This window comes from Otolemur garnettii, unplaced genomic scaffold (assembly GCF_000181295.1).
Source record: "Otolemur garnettii isolate 467f Iridium unplaced genomic scaffold, OtoGar3 scaffold00008, whole genome shotgun sequence".
NCBI lineage: Eukaryota > Metazoa > Chordata > Mammalia > Primates > Galagidae > Otolemur > Otolemur garnettii.
In genome coordinates, this window is record NW_003852403.1 from 37089621 (window position 1) to 37109587 (window position 19967).

Here is a 19967-nt window from a genome sequence, read left to right on the forward strand (position 1 = left end):
ATAGGCGCCGAGCCTACTATATTGTTTTGTTATGTTTCGGTTTCTCCCTCTACTTATCAATATATCTTTTTCATATTTCAGATAATTTGCAGATTACTATACACTTCCTCCTAAATGCTAACATATGCACATCAACTAGAGTTCAGTATTAGTTTATAGATCTTTGGGTATAAAATTAACATGCAATGAAATGTTCTCATCTTAAAAATGCATTTGGTAAATTTTGACTAATGCTGTGTACATACACCTGTATAACCAAAACTATCAAGATATAAGATATCTCTCAGAGGTATTACCCCATTCCAGGCAATCTCCACCTTGATTTTTTTCTAACATAGGTAAGATTTGCCTAGTGTAGGCCTTCATATCCAAGGAATCATACAAACTACACTCTTTTGTGTAAGCTTTTCCACACCATGTAATACTTTGGTTCATCCATGTATCAACAGCTTGTTCCTTTTAATTGCTGAGAAGTATTCCACTATGTAAATGTACCATAAAATAATTGTCTGTTCAGATTTTACTTTGCTTACAAATAAGGTAGAAAATTAAGCCAGTAGAAACAAGTGTTTAAATGTTAATGGATCTCTGGCTTTGTTAGTGACTGTTTTCTGTCTTAGAGTGAATCACATTTCTGTGCTTCAGAGATCCATAAAAATACATGGCTTCAACTTTCTTAAGCAATGTGTACCTTTAAATTCATAGTGATTGAATCTATGAATGCTTTAATGCCAAACACAACTGGTATTCAGCATCTTACATTTAATGCAAATTAGGTCTTCCTTCTCATGTCAGCCTTCATGAATTGGTAAATTATGCTCTAGATTTTAGCAAAAATACTTGGCTTATGCACTGAATGATAGGCTTCATGAAAGAATTGAGACTTAAATTAGTCTCAGTTAGCAAGTGTTCAATATATAATTGGATTGTTTTAAAGTTTGCATAGCAGGCTAATTTCAACTTTTTCTGCATTTTTAAGGTTAATGCTCTGGATAATCTCGGTCAGACTTCTTTGCACAGAGCTGCACATTGTGGTCATCTGCAAACCTGCCGCCTACTCCTGAGCTATGGATGTGATCCTAACATCATATCCCTTCAGGGCTTTACTGCCTTACAGATGGGAAATGAAAACGTACAGCAACTGCTTCAAGGTATTAAATGCTTCCAGGAAGTCAGTTTTTTTTAATTAACCTTTATAATTTTTCACATATCAGGTGTTGCAAGTAGGAATTGGTAATAAAAAAAGTTTTGAGAATTTTTAGCTATTTCTAAACTTATTGCACATTTAATCAACTCATAATCAGTGCCCAAATATCATGAATTGATAATTATGATTTTATTCCAATAGCATTTTCTGCCCAATTTCTCTGAGTTAAATAGGTTGTCTCTCAAATTTTTATCAAGAAAGCTTTTAAGAATAAGATACAGTAGTTGCTATTTCTGTTTCAAGAAAGGAAAACTTTAAAAGGTAGATATCTCTTAGTTTAGCAGCCCTTGTGACACTAATACTCTAAATACTGGCTCTGCTTCTTTACTTTTTTTAATGCCCTGCAAATTTAAAGCATATAGAGTTTGTATAAGGTAATCAACTGTGTGGCTTACTAAAATGTACTTAAGAAGTGAATGTACTCATATTCAGTACATTATAAAATATTTAGGTCAAATACCTACACAGATGGCATAGATTAAACATTTCAACCTAGCAGTCTAATTCCATAAATTTTCAAGTCTATTTGTCTACATCTGTAGCTTTTATTAAAATTTAATGGAGTAGCTTTGACATCTCAGTGCTCAGATGAGAAGAAATGTAATAGATCAACCCTTTCTGTCTTTGATAGTCATTCTTAATGATCTTTATGCCTGTAGTACAGAAACCACATTTTGAGAAACATTGCTTGAGTAGATGAAGGCAGATAGAACCCTCTGAAGTTTGCCAAAATCAAACTAACTACAAGCCTACTTTCAAAATTCATTTACTTCCTCATATATTGTTCATTCATTTCAGTGTCAATTTGGGGGTCAAAACACTAATCCTATCCAGTTGGCTAGTGATAAAATTTACAGTTTGGCCAGTTTTATGCTAAGTATTATTACATATACCTTTCTAAGAACTACTTTCATAGTTTCTTAGAATAAACTATTGAAGTGGAATATCCAAGTCAAAGGGTAGCATGTAATTGTTAAATTATCTTCTAGAAAGGTTATATGCACTGTTTTACACTCAATAAGTGTAGGAAAGCACCTATTTTCTGAAAGTGCCTAAAACACTGGGCATTAGGATTCTTTTTTATTTATTCTTTTGAGACAGAGTCTCGAAGATAATTGTTAAATTATCTTCTAGAAAGATTATATGCACTGTTTTACACTCAGTAAGTGTAGGAAAGCACCTACTTTCTGAAAGTGCCTAAAGCACTGGGCATTAGGATTCTTTTTTATTTATTTATTCTTTTGAGACAGAGTCTCAAGCTGTTACCCCGGGTAGAATGCCGTGTGTCATAGCTCACAGCAACCTCCTATTCAGACTCGAGCAATCCTCTTGCCTCAGTTTTTCTGTTTTTAGTAGAGGTGGGGTTTCGCTGTTGGTCAGGCTGGTCTCAAACTCATGAGCTCAAGCAGTCCACCCACCTCAACCTCCCAGAGTGCTAGGATTACAGGCATGAGCCTCATTGTGATTCTTAATATTTTCCTTGGGTGAATGTTCACGTGTGAATTATAGAAGTGAAAAGATACTTCTTTTAGTTCAAACTAGAGAAATTACTGTTGATGTAGCTCCCCATTTCTTCTCTGCCTAATAGTGGATGAAAAATATGATCTCATTTTAATTTGCAATTCTGGTTATGAGTAAGTTTGAGTATATTTTAGTATGTGTGAATTGCTTGTTCATGTCCTTAGCCCATTTGCCTGTTGAGGCTTTCCAGGGTATTCATCTCATAAGGGCATCTTATACATTAGATACATTCTCTTTTGAGATGCATATTATGCTTTTTTCCATTTTGTTATTTAATGCTGTGTTATGGCCTGATATATCTTTCCAAATACGTTTGTTTAAATGTTTATTTCATTCTCAGGTACAAGTGAGATATTTTCCTTGTTTTCTGAGATTTTAAATGAACAATAAACATAGAATTTTAGAGCTGGAAATGACATTAGATATTTTCTAGTCCATTTTCTCTTTTTAGAACTCAAAAAACTGGAGGCCCAGGAAGTTTAGGTGACTTTCCCCAGTTAAGATAGCACGTTAATCAAAGAACCATGGTTAGATTTATGGCCGTTGCTCTCCTAATTTAATACATTACCATCATTCCACATGGCTTGGTTTTAAAGCAGGCTTTCTTTCATCATCTGTTTTGTCTTCTCTCAGATTGCTTACATCACATTTTATGTTTATTATGTACATTCACATATTATTTGTATTTTATTTCAAAAAGTGTCTTACTACTACATAGCGATTTCCTACATAATCTACCAAACTGTAAAAGAACTTTACTTTTTGATAAGATGCCTTCTATAAAACTTGGCTTCATCTTCTAAATAGAATTTAATCATTCTTTTCCCCTCTCTCTTTAGAGGGTATCCCATTAGGTAATTCAGAAGCAGACAGACAATTGCTGGAAGCTGCAAAGGCTGGAGATGTAGAAACTGTAAAAGTAAGATACAATCTTCTGTTTTTGTTTACTTTGGATTTTTATTTTAACATTGCTTAATGAATCTGCCCTGTTATAACAAAAAGCCTGGTTTATTTATATGGGCCTTGCTTAGAAAAGTTCAGTAATACAATCTTTCTTAGTAATGTAATATAATATAATCTTATTCTTTTCTGCAAATAAGGAACATTGGGTAATAAAAGAAAAAGATGCTTCAGGCTAAGCCCCTGAAGCTCAAGCTACAGGGGCTAATAGCTACATAGACCAGAGCTACATAGACCAAATTCAGCCTGGGCCAGCCAATCAACAATGGCAACTACAACCAAAAAATGGCCAGGTGTCTTGGCAGGCACCTGTGGTCCCAGCTACTTGGGAGGCTGAGGCAAGAGAATCATTTAAGCCCAGGAGTTGGAGGTTGCTATGAGCTGTGAGAGCCACGGCACTCTACCCAGGGTGACAGCTTGAGGCTCTGTCTCAAAGAAAAAGACGTTTCAATTTCACATTCATCTCAGTAAATAATCAAATTCACAAATTTAAATGAATACATACAATACTTGCTTAAAGAACCTTGTCGTTTGTTTCTATAAAAGAATAAAATGTATCAAATTATTGTACCTTACTGTTTACATATGACACATAAAACAAGAAGGGAAAAAACAATGTATCACTTCTGTCTACAGATTTCTTTTTTTTTTTTTTTTTGCCCACTCTACCTGTGAGGATCTAGTACTTTAGTAATATAGCAGTAATATGGTAGTAATATGGTGCCACTTCTCAAAGTGACTGTCTCCCAGTAATCGTCAATTTGTATAGGCTGAGATATTTTTTAGTATTTTTTTAATAGTCAAAACAATCTGAGGAAGGATTACTGTAAGAAGATTGCTGTAAGAGACTTTCAAAACAGCACTTGTCCTATTTGAGAGGTCACTGAGAGGTAATAAGTTTTTTTTTATTTTATTTTAGAGACAGAGACTCATTCTGTCTCCCTCAGAGTGCTGTGGTGTCACAGCTCATAGCAACCTCCACCTCTTGGCTTTAGGCGATTTCTCTTGCTTCAGCCTCCCAAGTAGCTGGGACTACAGGTGCCCACCACCACAATGCCCAGCTTTTTTTTTTTTTGGCCAGGATATGGGGCCAGCACCCTACTCCTTGAGCCACAGGCACTGCCCAACACCCGGCCATTTTTTGTTGCAGTTTGGCCGGGGCTGGGTTTGAACCCTCCACCCACTGTATATGGGGCCAGCACCCTACTCACTGAGCCACAGGTGCCACCCAACAGGTAATAAGTTTTATGAAAAAGTTAAATGTATTGGTTTCATTAATCACATAAGTACCAATTTGAGAAAATTTTATTGTTTCTGTGTAATGTTTTAGTCCTAAACAAATCTATTCCACAAAATCAGTAATTTTAGATTTCCAGAGAAAGAAATATAAATGTTGGTCTTATTTGAACTAGAACTTCAAGGGAATTTATTCATTGTCCTTTTAAATGAGTAGCTTTCTAGAAATTGACTTAAAAATTCATGTGATCCTTTCCTGTTACTTTGTATAGATAGTATAGACATCTCAAATAACTTAAGATTTTATTTTATTTTTTAAATTCATTTTTCAAAGATAAATGCCGGACAGGCACAGTGGTTCACGCCTATAATCCTACCACATTGGGAGGCCACGGTGGAAGGATCACTTGATAGATAACAGGAGTTCAAGACCAGCCGAGGCAATATAGCAAGACCCTCCAGGTCAACAAAAAGTAGGAAAAGTAGCATGATGTGGCTTGTGCCTTAGTCACAACTACTCGGGAGGCTGAGGCAGGATAGCTTTTGCCTCAAGAGTTCAAAGCTGCATTTAGCTATGATTGTACTGTTGCACTCCAGCCTGAGTGACAGAACAAGACCCTGCCTCAAAAAAAGAAAAGAAAAAGAAAATGCTAGAAGGCGCCAGCTCAGTGGGTAGGGCGCCAGCCAGATACACCAAGGGTGGCAGGTTCGAACCCAGCCTGGGCCAGCTAAAAAACAACAGTGCCAACTGCAACAAAAAAAAATAGCCAAGTGTTTTGGTGGGCACCTATAGTCTCAGCTACTTGGGAGGCTGAGGCAAGAGAGTCACTTATGCCCAAGAGTTGGAAGTTGTTGTGAGCTGTGACTCCATGGCACTCTGCCCAGGGCAACAGCTTGAGACTCTGTCTCAAAGAAAAAGAAAAAGGCTCAGTGCCTGTAGCTCAGCGGCTAGATCATCGGCCAGGTCATCGGCCACATACACTAGAGCTGGCAGGTTCAAACCCAGCCCAGGCCTGCTAAACAACAACAACTACAACAAAAAAATATCTGGGCATTGTGGTGGGCTCCTGTAGTCCCAGCTACTTGGGAGGCTGAGGCAAGAGAATTGCTTAAGCCCAAGAGTTGGAGGTTGCTGTGAACTGTGACGCTGCAGCACTCTACCAAGGATGACATAGCAAAACTCTGTCTCAAAAAAAGGAAAAAAAGATAGTATAATGCAGTTTTATTTGACTTGCTTTATTCTCACCCTTAATATTCACATTTCTTTAATAAGAGGCTAAAAGAATATTGAAAGGATTTTGTTTGTTACTGATGACTTGTGGGAAAACAAAGCCCTGAGTTAAAAGCTAGTGAGCTAAGGGGGTTTTCTTTGTTTGCAAAGGATGTGATGAATATTAAGTTAAAAACAGCTAGGTAAAGGGCATCTAGCTGATTTTTTTGTGTATGTGGGTAAGAAGAGTAATACAAAATTTAAGGTATCATTTACTTAATATGTGTTGAAGAGCATAAAACTAGACTTAATAAACAAAACTTTTGTTTTCTAAACTTTGTTTTCGTAAAGATAGAGGGAGTGTAGAGGAGGAGATGGATGAAGAAATGAGATTAGGGCAGGAATTGGACTTAGAGAACAAATAAGGCCTTTGGATTGTGGAAGACTGTCTCTCCCCATGATAGGCTTCAGGCTGTCTTCTCTTCTGCTTTTAAAATCACCTGATGGAAATTCATTTCCATTAGCCTTTCCATTTCTTATCTATCTCTAGGCAGATGACTCTGTATGAGTCATGGGACAACATCTGCATATTACCCAATAAATACTTGAATATATGCTCAGTTGTGTTTGGTTGTGGTCCTGTGGTACAACCTTAAAACATCAGGCTAGATAACTTTTTTAGGCACCTACTATTAGAAAGCTATCTCAAAGTGAACAAAATTAAACTGAGAAATAGATAACCTGTGATAACTACTAAGCCCGGCAGCACCTGGTACCTGGCTTAAAAATACTATTCCTGGGGACCCGGCTTTGTACCTACTGAAATAGCATCTCTTGACTGGGACTCTGAATCTGTGTATCTAACAAGTTCTTATTTGGGTAGCACTGGAGAACTTTCTCAGTCCAATGATTAAACCCCTTCAGGTAAGCCCACTAATAGCTGGCTCTTCTGGTTTATTGAGCTTAAGACAATGTCTGCTTTTAGCATAGCTTAGTGAAAAGGGGGAAGGTTTTTATGAATACTGGTCATTTTTTTTTTTGACTCTTTGAGCACTGTGATTTATTATCTGTGTTGATTTTCTTCCCCAAACTTTCATGCTTTTCATGCAAAATACTCTTAAGTAAGTATTTTGAGTGTTACTCTTAACAGCCTTTCTCACTCAGGCTTCCTCATCTGAACCAAAGAACACAGAAAATTACTTGAGTGACGGTTCCCTTAATTCTCCCAAGGACTGTACATAACCATTAGCATTCTGTTAGTTAATTTATTCCATATAGTTCAGTATGATTCTCTTGGTGTGGTTCCTGGACCATCAGCATCATCCAGGCCCTCCCACAATCGCACTGAAATAGAAAATTTGGGAGTGGCACCCATTCCACGTGAAAGTTTGAGAACCACTGGTCTAGGATAGTACCTACACTTCTCAAATTTTAATGTGCTCATGGATAACCTACAGATCTTGTTAAAATGCAAGTTCTGACTCAGTAGCGGTCAGTCCGAGATTCTGAACTTTTAAAAAGCCCCTTGGTGATTCTGGTACTACTATGATCCAGTGTATCTCTAAGTATATTTGCCACAAAATGAAAGTAATAGTTGGCTGATAATTGGCACTTAGGTTAACTTTATGTAAATAGTAGTGGTAATGATAGAATTTTACCTACTAACTTTAGAAAAAGCAGGAATAGATGAGGGGACCAGAGAGATTCCCAGTAAATAAGATGAAATAAGAATAGTGAATAGTGGCTTGGCGCCCATAGCATAGTGGTTATGGTGCTGGCCATAAGGACCAAGGCTGGTGGATTCGAACCTGGCCTGGACCAGGTAAACAACAATGACATCTGCAACAACAACAACAACAACAACAACAATAACTGGGTGCTGTGGTGGGCACCTATAGTCTCATCTACTTGGGAGGCTGAGGTAAGCGAATCGCTTAAGCCCAAGAGTTGGAGGTTGCTGTAGGCTGTGATGCTACGGAACTTTACCAAGGGCAACATAATGAGACTCTGTCTCAAAAAAAAAAAAAGAAGACCGATGTGGTGATGTCAAAAAAAAAAAAAAAATAGTGAATAGTTTGTAAAATACAGATTTAATGAGAAAAGAAAAGTCAGACATTTTGAGGTTTCTACTAAATAAATTGAAATAAGAAATGAGAATATATAGCATCATGTGTATACTGTGTTCTGTCCTACAGAAACTGTGTACTGTTCAGAGTGTCAACTGCAGAGACATTGAAGGGCGTCAGTCTACACCACTCCATTTTGCAGCGGGGTATAATAGAGTGTCTGTGGTAGAATATCTGCTGCAGCATGGAGCTGATGTGCATGCTAAAGATAAAGGGCAAGTACCAGCAATTGTTGTGGCCTTTTTCTTATCTGAAAATATTTTTATAATAAGTGGTAGCTCTGTTTTCCCCCCAAGGAAATCTGTTTTCCTGACATTGTCTTAAATATAGCTTCTTAATTTCTGTTAAAATTTTACAATGGTTAGCATTTGTATAAAAACTTACTTGCATAATACCTTATAATTTTGTAATAGCTAAGGAGATTACAGGAATTACAGCATTAGTTGGGGTAGGGGTTGGTGGGGTTTTTTTTTCCAGATTAATAGGAGGGTACATGTGATTAGGTTTTTTTGCTTGTTTGTTTAGCTTGTAAGATAAAGTTTGAGTTGCAGTTGACCTGGGTTTTGTTTTTTAATTTTTTGTTTTGTTTTGTTTTGTTTTGGCTCCTGAGTAGGAACATAAACACTGGACCATCAGATTAAAAGTCTGATGTCCTATTGACTGAGCTGTTTGGGCATAGTGATTTTTAATATAGTATATTTTTAAATTTTCATTGAGGATATTTGAGTTCTTCTAATTTATCTTGAAATTATTGTTCATTAAAAATACTCAATTCCAGGGCGGCGCCTGTGGCTCAAAAGGGTAGGGCGCCAGCCCCATATGCCGGAGGTGACAGGTTCAAACCCGACCCCGGCCAAAAAATGCAAAAAAAAAAAAAAAATACACAATTCCAGATGTTGAATATATAGATGCTTGTCACATTCTCTGCATTTAAAATATTTTAAAATTTTTCTCCTCTAAGCCCCCCCAAAAGAATTTATTTCTACTTTCAATAGATTTCAGTTCTGTAAAGTAACAGTCAGTATAATTCCTTATATAGTTCAAGAAATATCTTCATTAGTTATGTATAATTACTCAAAACCTATCTTTCTCTGGCATTATTGCTCATTTAACTTTTCATTTCAGAGGTCTTGTACCTTTGCACAATGCATGTTCTTATGGACATTATGAAGTTGCAGAACTTCTTGTAAAGCATGGAGCAGTAGTTAATGTAGCTGATTTATGGAAATTTACACCTTTACATGAAGCTGCAGCAAAAGGAAAATATGAAATTTGCAAACTTCTACTTCAGGTATGTTTTGGTACTTCTGTGGATGGTGTGAACTACATAGAATATGCTTATGATTTTTTTAATGACTGTATATAAAAAAGTAAGAACATGAGAAACAAAGTTATCTAATTCTATGCCCAGATTTCAAACTAGTTGTCATAAACACTTATATTTTAATCCTCAAGTACATTTACCACCCCTAGACTTATGTCAAATATCATCATGTGATAGTTCTTTGATTATTACCTTTATTTTTCTTTTTTAATACTTTAACCTCATTATTTGGTGAATTAGTACAACCCAGATTTATTTACCATTGATAAAATGTCATGTACTTTATTTTACTGTTCATAAAAAGTAAAAACAATATAACATGAAAAGTTAATTTTTTTTAAAAAGACTTTTTTTTTCTTTTGGACAGTCTCACTTTGTTACCCTTAATAGAGTGCTGTGGTATCATAGCTCACATCAACCTCAAACCCTTGGGCTCAAGAGATCCTCTTGACTCAACCTCCCTTGGGACTATAGGCACCTGCCACAACACCTGGCTATTTTTTTAGAGACAAGGTGTCACTCTGGCTCAGGCTGATATCGAACTTGTGAGCTCAAGCAGTCCATCTGCCTTGCCCTCCCAGAGTACTAGGATTACAAGCATGAGCCACTATATTAATGCATTTTAAAACCTAGTAATATTTGGGCAGTGCCTTGTAGCTCAGTGAGTAGGGTGCCGGCCCCATATACTGAGGGTGGTGGGTTCAAACCCAGCCCCGGCTAAACTGCAACAAAAAAATAGCTGGGCATTGTGGCAGGCACCTGTAGTCCCAGCTACTTGGGAGGCTGAGGTAAGAGAATCGCGTAAGCCCAAGAGCTAGAGGTTGCTGTGAGCCGTGACACCATAGCACTCTACCGTGAGATGAGTGAGACTCTGTCTCTTAAAAAAAAAACCTAGTAATATTTAACTGCTTCTGTTATCTTTTTATTCTGCTTTTCTGTATATAAATTAAACATTATTAACAATGATCTTAACCTTTAAGGTAGACTCAGTATTAAATGATTTTCTTTGACTTATTTCACTGATCCAAGGGCCACACTGAAGCCAATTCCTCTCCCTTCCTATTTTTTACATGTGCAGCATGGTGCAGACCCTACAAAGAAAAATAGGGATGGAAATACTCCTTTAGATCTTGTTAAAGATGGAGATACAGATATCCAAGATCTACTTAGGGGAGATGCAGCTTTACTAGATGCTGCCAAGAAGGGTTGTTTAGCCAGAGTAAAGAAGTTGTCTTCACCTGATAACGTAAATTGTCGTGATACCCAAGGCCGACATTCAACACCTTTACATTTAGCAGGTGAGTAAGTTTGACAGATGGAGACTGGTAACATCTAGGATTCATTTTATGTGAGTAAAATATTTCCTGTACCTAAACTTGAAAATTCAAATCAGATATCTTCTAATGCTACCATTATAGTCTGCCATATATTCGTGTAGGCTAAGTTCCTGTTCACTTTAATACTAGTATTGTTAAATTCAGTAAGAACAGTTGAGACAGGCTCTGCCAGTCACCATGGCTTTGGGAATCGTTATTCCAAAACACCATTTTGTTTGTATAATCTTTAATGTGTGAGATCTTTTGTTTGTCTCATCGTTAGACTGGCTTAAACTAGCTTGCCTCATGGGAAACTAAAGCTATCCTTTCTTCTGATGATCTCTGCTAAGCATAGGAAGTTACATAAACCTCTTTCCAGTTATGTGTTGTTGTAATTTATTTGCAAGGGGTACCTTAACAAAATAGCAAAGACCAGGTGGCGTAACAAATTTTTTTTCTCACGTTTCTGGACAGTAGAAGTCAAAACTCAAGGTATGAGCAAGAGTTGCTGTCACTTGAGGCCTCTCTTCTTGGCTTGCAGATGGCTGCTCTCTAGCTATGTCCTCACATAGGACCTGGTATGAATATGTGTCCTATGTGTCCTTTTTCTAAGGACACCAGTCAAATTAGGTTAGAGCTCACCCCAACTGTCTCATTTTAACTTAATTAGCTCTTCAAAGGCCCTAACTCCAAATACAATCACATTCAAATTTACTGGGGTTAGGGCTTCAACATAATAATTTGGGGGAGGGGCATTGGGGTGCTCCCACTTAAGGGGCACAATGTAGGGGTGTATGGCACACCTTTTGGGTGGGAGACACAACTACATGATGGACTCCACGTAAACAAATTCAAATATTGTGACCTGGTTGGTTGTACCCTTGCATTAACCTGAAATTTAAAAAAAAAAGAAAGAATTTGTGACAGACACAATTCATTCCATAAAATTTGTTCTAGGTTTTCACTCATAAAATTGGCACAGTGTACCTTCATTTTTAGTGCACGTGTACAACATTGTGGTTTCAGTATAGGTTTTTCACTTCAGTGGAGTTCCATCATAGACACAGTTGATTCGTGGAAGTTTGTCTAAATATACATTGCTTAAACATGGTTTAAAAACAAAGAAAAAAGGTAATGTCAGTGTTTCTGCCACTTTGTAATATGGGAGGTAGAATCTATTCTCAGTTCAGTCTTAGAGTATAACTTAGTATGTTAATGATCAGAAGATAATTTTGATTATGTATGATTTTTACTTTAAATTCTCACTCCATATAAGTTGAGACCCCACTGTTCTATGGAAATAAACTACTTCCTAAATGCTAACATGTGAAAAAAAGTTTTACTACTTCTACTGGCTATCAGAATTTTCTAGTCCATGTAAGACATGACCTGACCTTTGACTAGAAATTGTGCTGTGCATATTTACATTAGCTTTTATATCTCCATTGCATTTCACCTAGAACATCTAACATTACTATTTAAAGCAGGGGTCCTCAAACTTTTTAAACAGGAGGCCAGTTCACTGTCCCTCAGACCATTGGGAGGGCTGGACTGTGTGGGCCCCAGGACGAGTCGGCTGCTAAGCAGGACAGGCAGCAGCAGCAAAAATACCCGGTGGGCCAGGTAAATGTCCTAGACAGGCTGCATGTGGCTTGCAGGCTGTAGTTTGAGGACGCCTGATTTAAAGAGTCTCACTTTATCACTCTCAGTGGAGTGCTGTAGTGTCACAGCTCACAGCAACCTCCAACCCCTGGGCTTAGGCGATTCTCTTGCCTCAGCCTCCCGAGTAGCTGGGACTACAGACGCCCATCACAATGCCCAGCTATTTTTTTTTGTTGCAGTTTGGTTGGGGCTGGGTTCGAACCCGCCACGCTCTGTATAAGGGGCCAGCGCCCTTCCTACCAAGCCACAGGTGCTGCCTATCCATGTTTTCTTTATAAGTCACAAATATGTTGTATGCACAAAATACTTCTGCCTTCTTGTGCATTGTTAAATACCACACCATGAGACCTGGACTTGTATTAGATTAGTGAAATATTTAGTTAATGGTAGGTTTGTAGTTTGTTTTTCTTTGCTTGATCATCGTAAATTATTTTGCTTTAGACCCTTAAGCAAAAAGACTAAAAATACAACAAAAATTAATGTAAATAAGGTATTTTTTAAGTGATACCCTGTTTTTTTGTTGGCAGAGTTAAGTTCAGATTTGCTTTCTGCCCCTGATTCTTTGTCAAATAAAACATACTTTCCCTTGAGGGTATTTACTGAGACAGCTGACAAGATGACAGCTGGGAGATTGTGGCATGTTTCCAAAATACTAAGTTTTACTTTATGGTTTTAGCAGCATACCAGACTTTCAGAGATGTGTACCCCTACGTTCTTTCTAGCAAAAAGCATGCTCTTATGACCTTTTGGGGAAAAGAGCTCTGAGACCTACTCTGGTGTGCTGCCTCCTGCTCTGCAGCCAGCTGCCATACCTAAACTGACCCTTAAATAATTGGGTATCTTTTAACTTACAGCCCTGTGGACCATGTACTTGATTTCAGGAATTACTGTGTAACAACCATGAAGACAAGGACTTCAGGAGGAGGGTTTTAAAGGAAAGATACAAGCAAATCAGTCAATATAATTTTGGGAGTCTCTAAAACCAGTGGATATCACCAAAAGCTTCCTGCTTGAGGACAGTGGGGAATTTTTAGACGATAAATCAGTAGATTCCAATGAGAAATTTTAGATCTGTATAATACATCTTTGTTTTTCTTAATAATATCTGTGCTTGATAAATTTATATAAATGCATACACTAGGTATGGCTTGTTTAATATTAACAAGTAAATGATTTTCTAAATTCTTTTCTAAATTAGCTGGTTATAATAATTTAGAAGTTGCAGAATACTTGTTACAACATGGAGCTGATGTGAATGCCCAAGACAAAGGAGGACTTATTCCTTTACATAATGCAGCATCTTATGGGGTAAGTTCTTCTGTCTTACCTTTAAAAATATGTGGAATTTTGAAAGTCAAAGTCAGTGTTGCAGTTCAAATGGAACATTTAGTTTGACTTTCTCATTATATGAGAGCTAAAGAAGTTAAATGTGTGAGTTTTAGTTCTGAATCTATTACTGTAAGCTTGCTCTGTAATACGCAGCATATTTGTGTCATTTGCCTTATCTTCCTTAACACTGTCTCTTATTTTCCGTGAGATACTGGTGATACTTATTTGTTGATAAACAGAAAACCCATTGGGTTTCATAATAATCTGGAGAGATTCTGAATTCCTAACTTACAGCAACCCTGAATGTTATATTCAGAATTGACCATCTTCAGTGATATATGTGAATAATTGAGAAAAGCTCCTACTTTATAAGTTGTTGCTCAGCAGTTACAACATTTGAATAAATTAGAAATCATTAAAGTCATATCAGTTTAGTTTCCTCTATGTAGAATTCTTAATTTTCTAGTTTCTTAAGTTATTGAAATGTCTACTATAATTTTTAATCAGCTACCCATAAGTTATGATGTTGGGGAGAAACAGTTTTCCAGGTTAAGTTTGAAAATGTGGAAGTAAGTATATAACTAGTTTCTTCTTAAGAAATAAAGTATAGTAAAATAATATTTCAGACTGTAATAGGAGTGTTTTCTTTTACAGCACGTAGACGTAGCAGCTTTACTAATAAAGTATAACGCATGTGTCAATGCCACGGACAAATGGGCTTTCACACCTTTGCATGAAGCAGCACAAAAGGGACGAACACAGCTTTGTGCTTTATTGTTGGCCCACGGAGCTGATCCTACTCTTAAAAATCAGGAAGGACAAACACCTTTAGATTTAGTTTCAGTAAGTCATGGGCTCTTTGAAAAATCTCAGTGCTTTCCTGACTTTTTAAAATTCACATAATATTGTATAAAATGTCTTTATAGTGAATGTAGCAAAATAAAGTTTTTAACCCAATCTTAAATCTAGCACTTCTTTGGTATTAAAACATAATAAGTAAATAATCATCAATCACTCTTCTTGGCCTTTTGGCCAAGATCAGATGTAGAATTATCAATAAATTATTAATATATACTGATACTTTTGAAATAGGAAAAAGAAGTACATAGTACAACTCGTACATTATTTGGGAAACTAAAAAGGCCCAGGCCCTCAACTATTGCTATTACAGTGCACATTCAGTGCAAATAGTACAGATCATGGATCTTATGAACTCACCTGGGAACATTGCCCACAAAGCCTGCTACATACTGTAGAGTCCTTTCCCTCCCATACTGCTTCATCCCAAAGTTCTGTTACTCCAGTTTTCTGTGGAGGTCCTTTTTTTGCCATTCCCTCTTACCATACTTCAAACAGACCTGGTCCAGAATTCCAGCTCTTCCTCTTAGAGTTGTATAGTCTTTAAAGTTCCCTAACTTCTAAGCCTTGGTTATATAATGTATATTTAATATATATAAAAATAGCGATAAAATATATCTGATTATCGTGAGAATTAAATGAGGGTAATATACTTAAAGTCCTTGATGTGATATCAGGTACGTTAGAAGCATCTAATAGTACTATTATTATAAACAATTATTAGGTACAGACTGTAAGTGCCCTGGGAATGCACAGACCAGGGGGAAGAGTAAAGATTGAAATAGGCAATACAAATGACTAACCGTGAAAACAAGTACTGACGACTTCTTATTGAATGTTAATTGCTTAATATCTTTTTTTTTTTTAATACAGAACTAGAGCTTACAGTATGTCACTAATTAGACAAATTATGTACCAATAAATTTGGGGGCTTTTTTCGTTCTAGTGGATTTGTTAAAATTATCTCTACAACCCCTACCACCAAAACAAAAACCTTTCAACTTGGAGAAACAAAAAGATCACTGAATATTTCCCAAGAAATAAAAAATTCTGTTTGTGTAAGTTCCATGTAGGTTAAAAACTTTTAGGTTTTAAAAGCTGTTTCAGGTTAACTTTCAGGTTTAAAAGCTGTTAGCTTTTTAAATTGACATTTCTGTAATTCATATCAGTGCTTTTCAGTAATGCTATTAGATGTAGGATTTTGATTATGCTTTACCACATTTAACAGTTTTGTTTTGATTATATGTGTTTTGGGAGAGATGTTGCAAATTATATTTTATATTCACTAACAGTTTAGGTGAATATAGTTTGAGTATCCCTTACCTGAAATGCTTGGAACCAAAAGAGTTTTAGGGTTTTTTTTAGATTTTTGAAGTATTTGTATTATACTTGCTGTTAATCATCTCAAATCCAGAATGCTCCAGTGAGTGTTTCCTTTGACTGTCTTGTCAACACTCAGAAAGTTTAGGATTTTGGAGCATTTCAGGTTTTTGATTTTTAGATTTGAGGTGCTCAAACTCTGTTTTGCACCTCAAAACAAAGGTGCAAAACCCTGTTTACTTTTTATAATAAGATAATCAGTTTTTCTGTACAGTAACAATTCTGGTGCAGATTTGCTAGGGTTTTTTCATATTTTAAAATACATTGTATTAGGTGTAATAGAATTTTCAAATTTGCTTATGGCACATTTTGTGTCTGTCTCATATGTACCATAGGCGGATGATGTCAGTGCTCTCTTGACAGCAGCCATGCCCCCTTCTGCTCTGCCTTCATGTTACAAACCTCAAGTGCTCAATGGTGTGAGAAGCCCAGGAACCACTGCAGATGCTCTCTCTTCAAGTCCATGTAGCCCATCAAGCCTTTCTGCAGCCAGCAGCCTTGACAACTTATCTGGGAGTTTTTCAGAACTGTCTTCAGTAGTTAGTTCAAGTGGAACAGAGAGTACTTCCAGTTTAGAGAAAAAGGAAGGTGAGACATTCTGCAAAAATAAATTTTAGCTAGTATTATAGCTCCATATTTCTTTGGGATGCTAAAAAGTCATTTTTAACCTTAAATACAACTGTTAGTGTCAAATTAAATAGCATAACTTAAAAGTGTTAGTCTTTTACTATTTTCTTCTTTCCCAGTTGAGAGTTGATGACTCTTATGCTGCTGACCTACTCTGTAAATGTTAATCTTTTTACTTTTTTTTTTTTTTTTTTTTTACAGACAGAGTTTCACTTTGTCACTGATATTAAAATTGAAGAACCTCAGACAGAGTTTCACTTTGTCACTGTTGATAGAGTGCAGTGGCATCACAGCTCACAGCAACCTCCAGCTCTTGGGTTTAGGCGATTCTCTTGCCTCCGCCTCCCAAGTAGCTGGGACTACAGGCACCCACTACAACACCCCACTATTTTTGTTGTTGTTGTTGTTGTAGTTTGGGCGGGGCTGGATTCGAACCTCCCACCCTTGGTATATGGGGCTGGTGCCCCCTACTCACTGAGCCACAGGCACCACCCATGTTAATCTTTTTTTTTTTTTTTTTTTTTGAGACAGAGCCTCAAGCTGTCCCCCTGGGTAGAGTGCCGTGGCATTACAGCTCACAGCAACCTCCAACTCCTGGGCTCAAGCGAGTCTCCTGCCTCTGCCTCCCAAGTAGCTGGGACCACAGGCGCCCGCCACAACGCCCGGCTATTTTTTGGTTGCCGCCGTCATTGTTGTTTGGCGGGTCCAGGCTGGGGATTCGAACCCGCCACCTTAGGTGTATGTGGCTGGCGCCTTAGCCGGTTGAGCTATAGGCGCCGAGCCACCCATGTTATCTTTGACTTGTCAAAATTCATCTCACTCTGAAATATTAGGGAACTTGTTTTCATAAACTTTTTTATGAAGTAGCTTATATTCTGAAAGATAGAAAAACTGATCTTTAAAGATACAATTAAATATAAAACTCAAAATAAAAAATGGTTTTTTTAACCCAAGAATGCACCATTGATTTAACTTTTTTCTAATGTTGAATTTTTCTATCTTCTCTTTATAATTTTGTTTGGTTAGAGGCAGAGTCTTTCTCTGTTGCCCAGGCTAAAGTGCAGTGGCATGATCATAGCTCAATAAATAACCTTAAACTCCAGGGCTGAAGTAATTCTCCTACCTCAGACTCCCAAAGCTAGGACTACATGTGCACATGCAAACCTGGCATGATTTTTTTTTCTTAGTTTTTTTTGTAGAGATGGTGGTCTCACTGTTTTGTCCAGGCTGGTGTCAAGCACCTGACCTCAGTCAATCTTCCTGCCTCGGGAAGGAAGTGCTGGAATTACAGTCATAAGCCCACCATGCCCAGCCTCTCTAATTTTTTTTTTTTTTTTTTGAGATAGTCTTACATAGCAATCTCAAACTCTTGGGCTTGAGCAATTCTCTTGCTAAGTCTCCCCAGTAGCTAGGACTACAGGTGTCCATTACCACCTCTGGCCTTAGTTTTTCTATTTTTAGTATAGATGGGGTATAGGTCTTACTCAGGCTGGTCTTGAACTCCTGAGTTCAGGCAGTCCTCCCCCTTGGCCTCCCAGAATGCTAAGATTATAGGTGTGAGCCACTGTGCCCTCACCTCTTTCTAATTTTTAATGTTGGGGTTAGAGTAGAGTATTATATCCTAAGTGGCTATTGAAATTCTGCTTCATCTTTATTTTTTTCACATATAGTATCCTTATAAAGCTTTCTTGTTACAGTGTTGAAATACATTATTCTGATGTGAAATTTTGTTCTATTTCTTTTTTCTAGTTCCAGGAGTAGATTTTAGCATAACTCAATTTGTAAGGAATCTTGGACTTGAGCACCTAATGGATATATTTGAGAGAGAACAGGTGAGTAGATGAATTGAATTGCTTGGTTTAGTGTTTTATGGAAACTCAAGAAAATTTGAGACTTACTTGAAATGACCTGAACCATGTGAGCTGTTGAGGGAGAGTGAGTTTTTTTGTTGATTTTTTGTTTATTGTTTTTTGTTTGGGTTCAAGATTTTTTATTTTTAGTGCCTGCAACAATTGGTTAACATTGCTATCTAAGCTGATGCAGTCTGAAGGCCATGCCACCTTTCTCTTTAGGCATTCAACTGACAGAATTCCTACAAAGATCAGAGACCAATTGGGATCTGTCTCGGTATGTGATGGGGAAGAGGCCTTTTCCCCACATACTTTTGCCAACAAGATTGTTTCATAGCTAAATGGAACTCAAACCCAGAGCATAATTAGTCATCTCCAATACCAGTGATTCCCTCCCCAACCCCAGCATAGGAAGCTGAGGTACAAACCAGAGACTGGCTCTTATTATAAGAAGTACTTGGCTACACCTCTGTGGAGCAACAATGGTAAAGCGACTGGCATCACAGAATGGGGACAAGCAGACTCTGCAACAGGCCTATCTAGAATCAATCAAGTCAGCCCCAGGTTCCTTGGGTGAGATGTTCTTTGAGTCCTACTTCCATGGGGCTAGATAAGAGGGCAACTGGTAGCTCACCATTCCCTGTCCCTCAAATTAAAACATGATAAACCCAAAAAATCTTACCTTCAAAATCCACCATGCTCCTCATGAGAAACATTCTCTACAGTCATCTCTGTACCAGCACCTACTCCCTTCTCTTAACGCCCAGGGCTTCCAGCCCCTCTCCCCACCCTTGGGTGGCTCATCCAACACTGATTTGATACTCCTTGACTCCTAAAATAACTATTTTTTTAAAAAGTTAAAATAAAAGCTAGAGTATCAGTAATAGGACACTCAGTGCATATGCCCCTCTCTCATCCTGCAGAGCCCACCCATTCATACCCCCTAACCTGGGAAACCTACACTACAACATCCCAACAATGGCCTGAGGGTGGCCCAAGGGAAGCTGCCTGAAGTGCTTTTCTGACTCTGATTTCTATACCAGCCAACATCACAGGGAACCAGGGTGAGAAGAGCAGGGACATATCTCCCCCCCCAGTGGATCCTGATGGCCAAAAGTAGGTCTGGGAGGTTTAGCTTATCTCCTGCAGCCAAGCCTGAGTCCAGCACTTACTCTGACCAGTACCTCAGTCCTTGGTTTTGAATAGCAGCAGGTTTGCCTTTTCTTACTTGTTTCTGGGTTTTTTTTTTATTTAAAAGCTGAAGTAGTACTGGAGGTGATAAAACCCTACCAAGAAAGGCAGTATTTTGACCTAATAAAGCAGTAAAGTAAGTCTCAAGAGTTAAAAATAATAATAAAAAA

The 19967-nt window shown here is 37.5% G+C and overlaps 1 protein-coding gene across 1 annotated transcript in view; it reads left to right on the forward strand.

The window, feature by feature from the left end:
- Positions 1-19967, forward strand: part of TNKS2 (tankyrase 2) — a 77088-nt gene that overhangs the window by 42173 nt on the left and 14948 nt on the right. The window contains exons 12-20 of the mRNA XM_012801441.2: positions 980-1151; positions 3568-3647; positions 8330-8475; positions 9386-9551; positions 10663-10882; positions 13761-13870; positions 14546-14734; positions 16465-16717; positions 18506-18588. Of these exons, the coding sequence (XP_012656895.1) occupies positions 980-1151; positions 3568-3647; positions 8330-8475; positions 9386-9551; positions 10663-10882; positions 13761-13870; positions 14546-14734; positions 16465-16717; positions 18506-18588 (1419 nt within the window). The remainder of the gene's footprint in view (positions 1-979; positions 1152-3567; positions 3648-8329; positions 8476-9385; positions 9552-10662; positions 10883-13760; positions 13871-14545; positions 14735-16464; positions 16718-18505; positions 18589-19967) is intronic.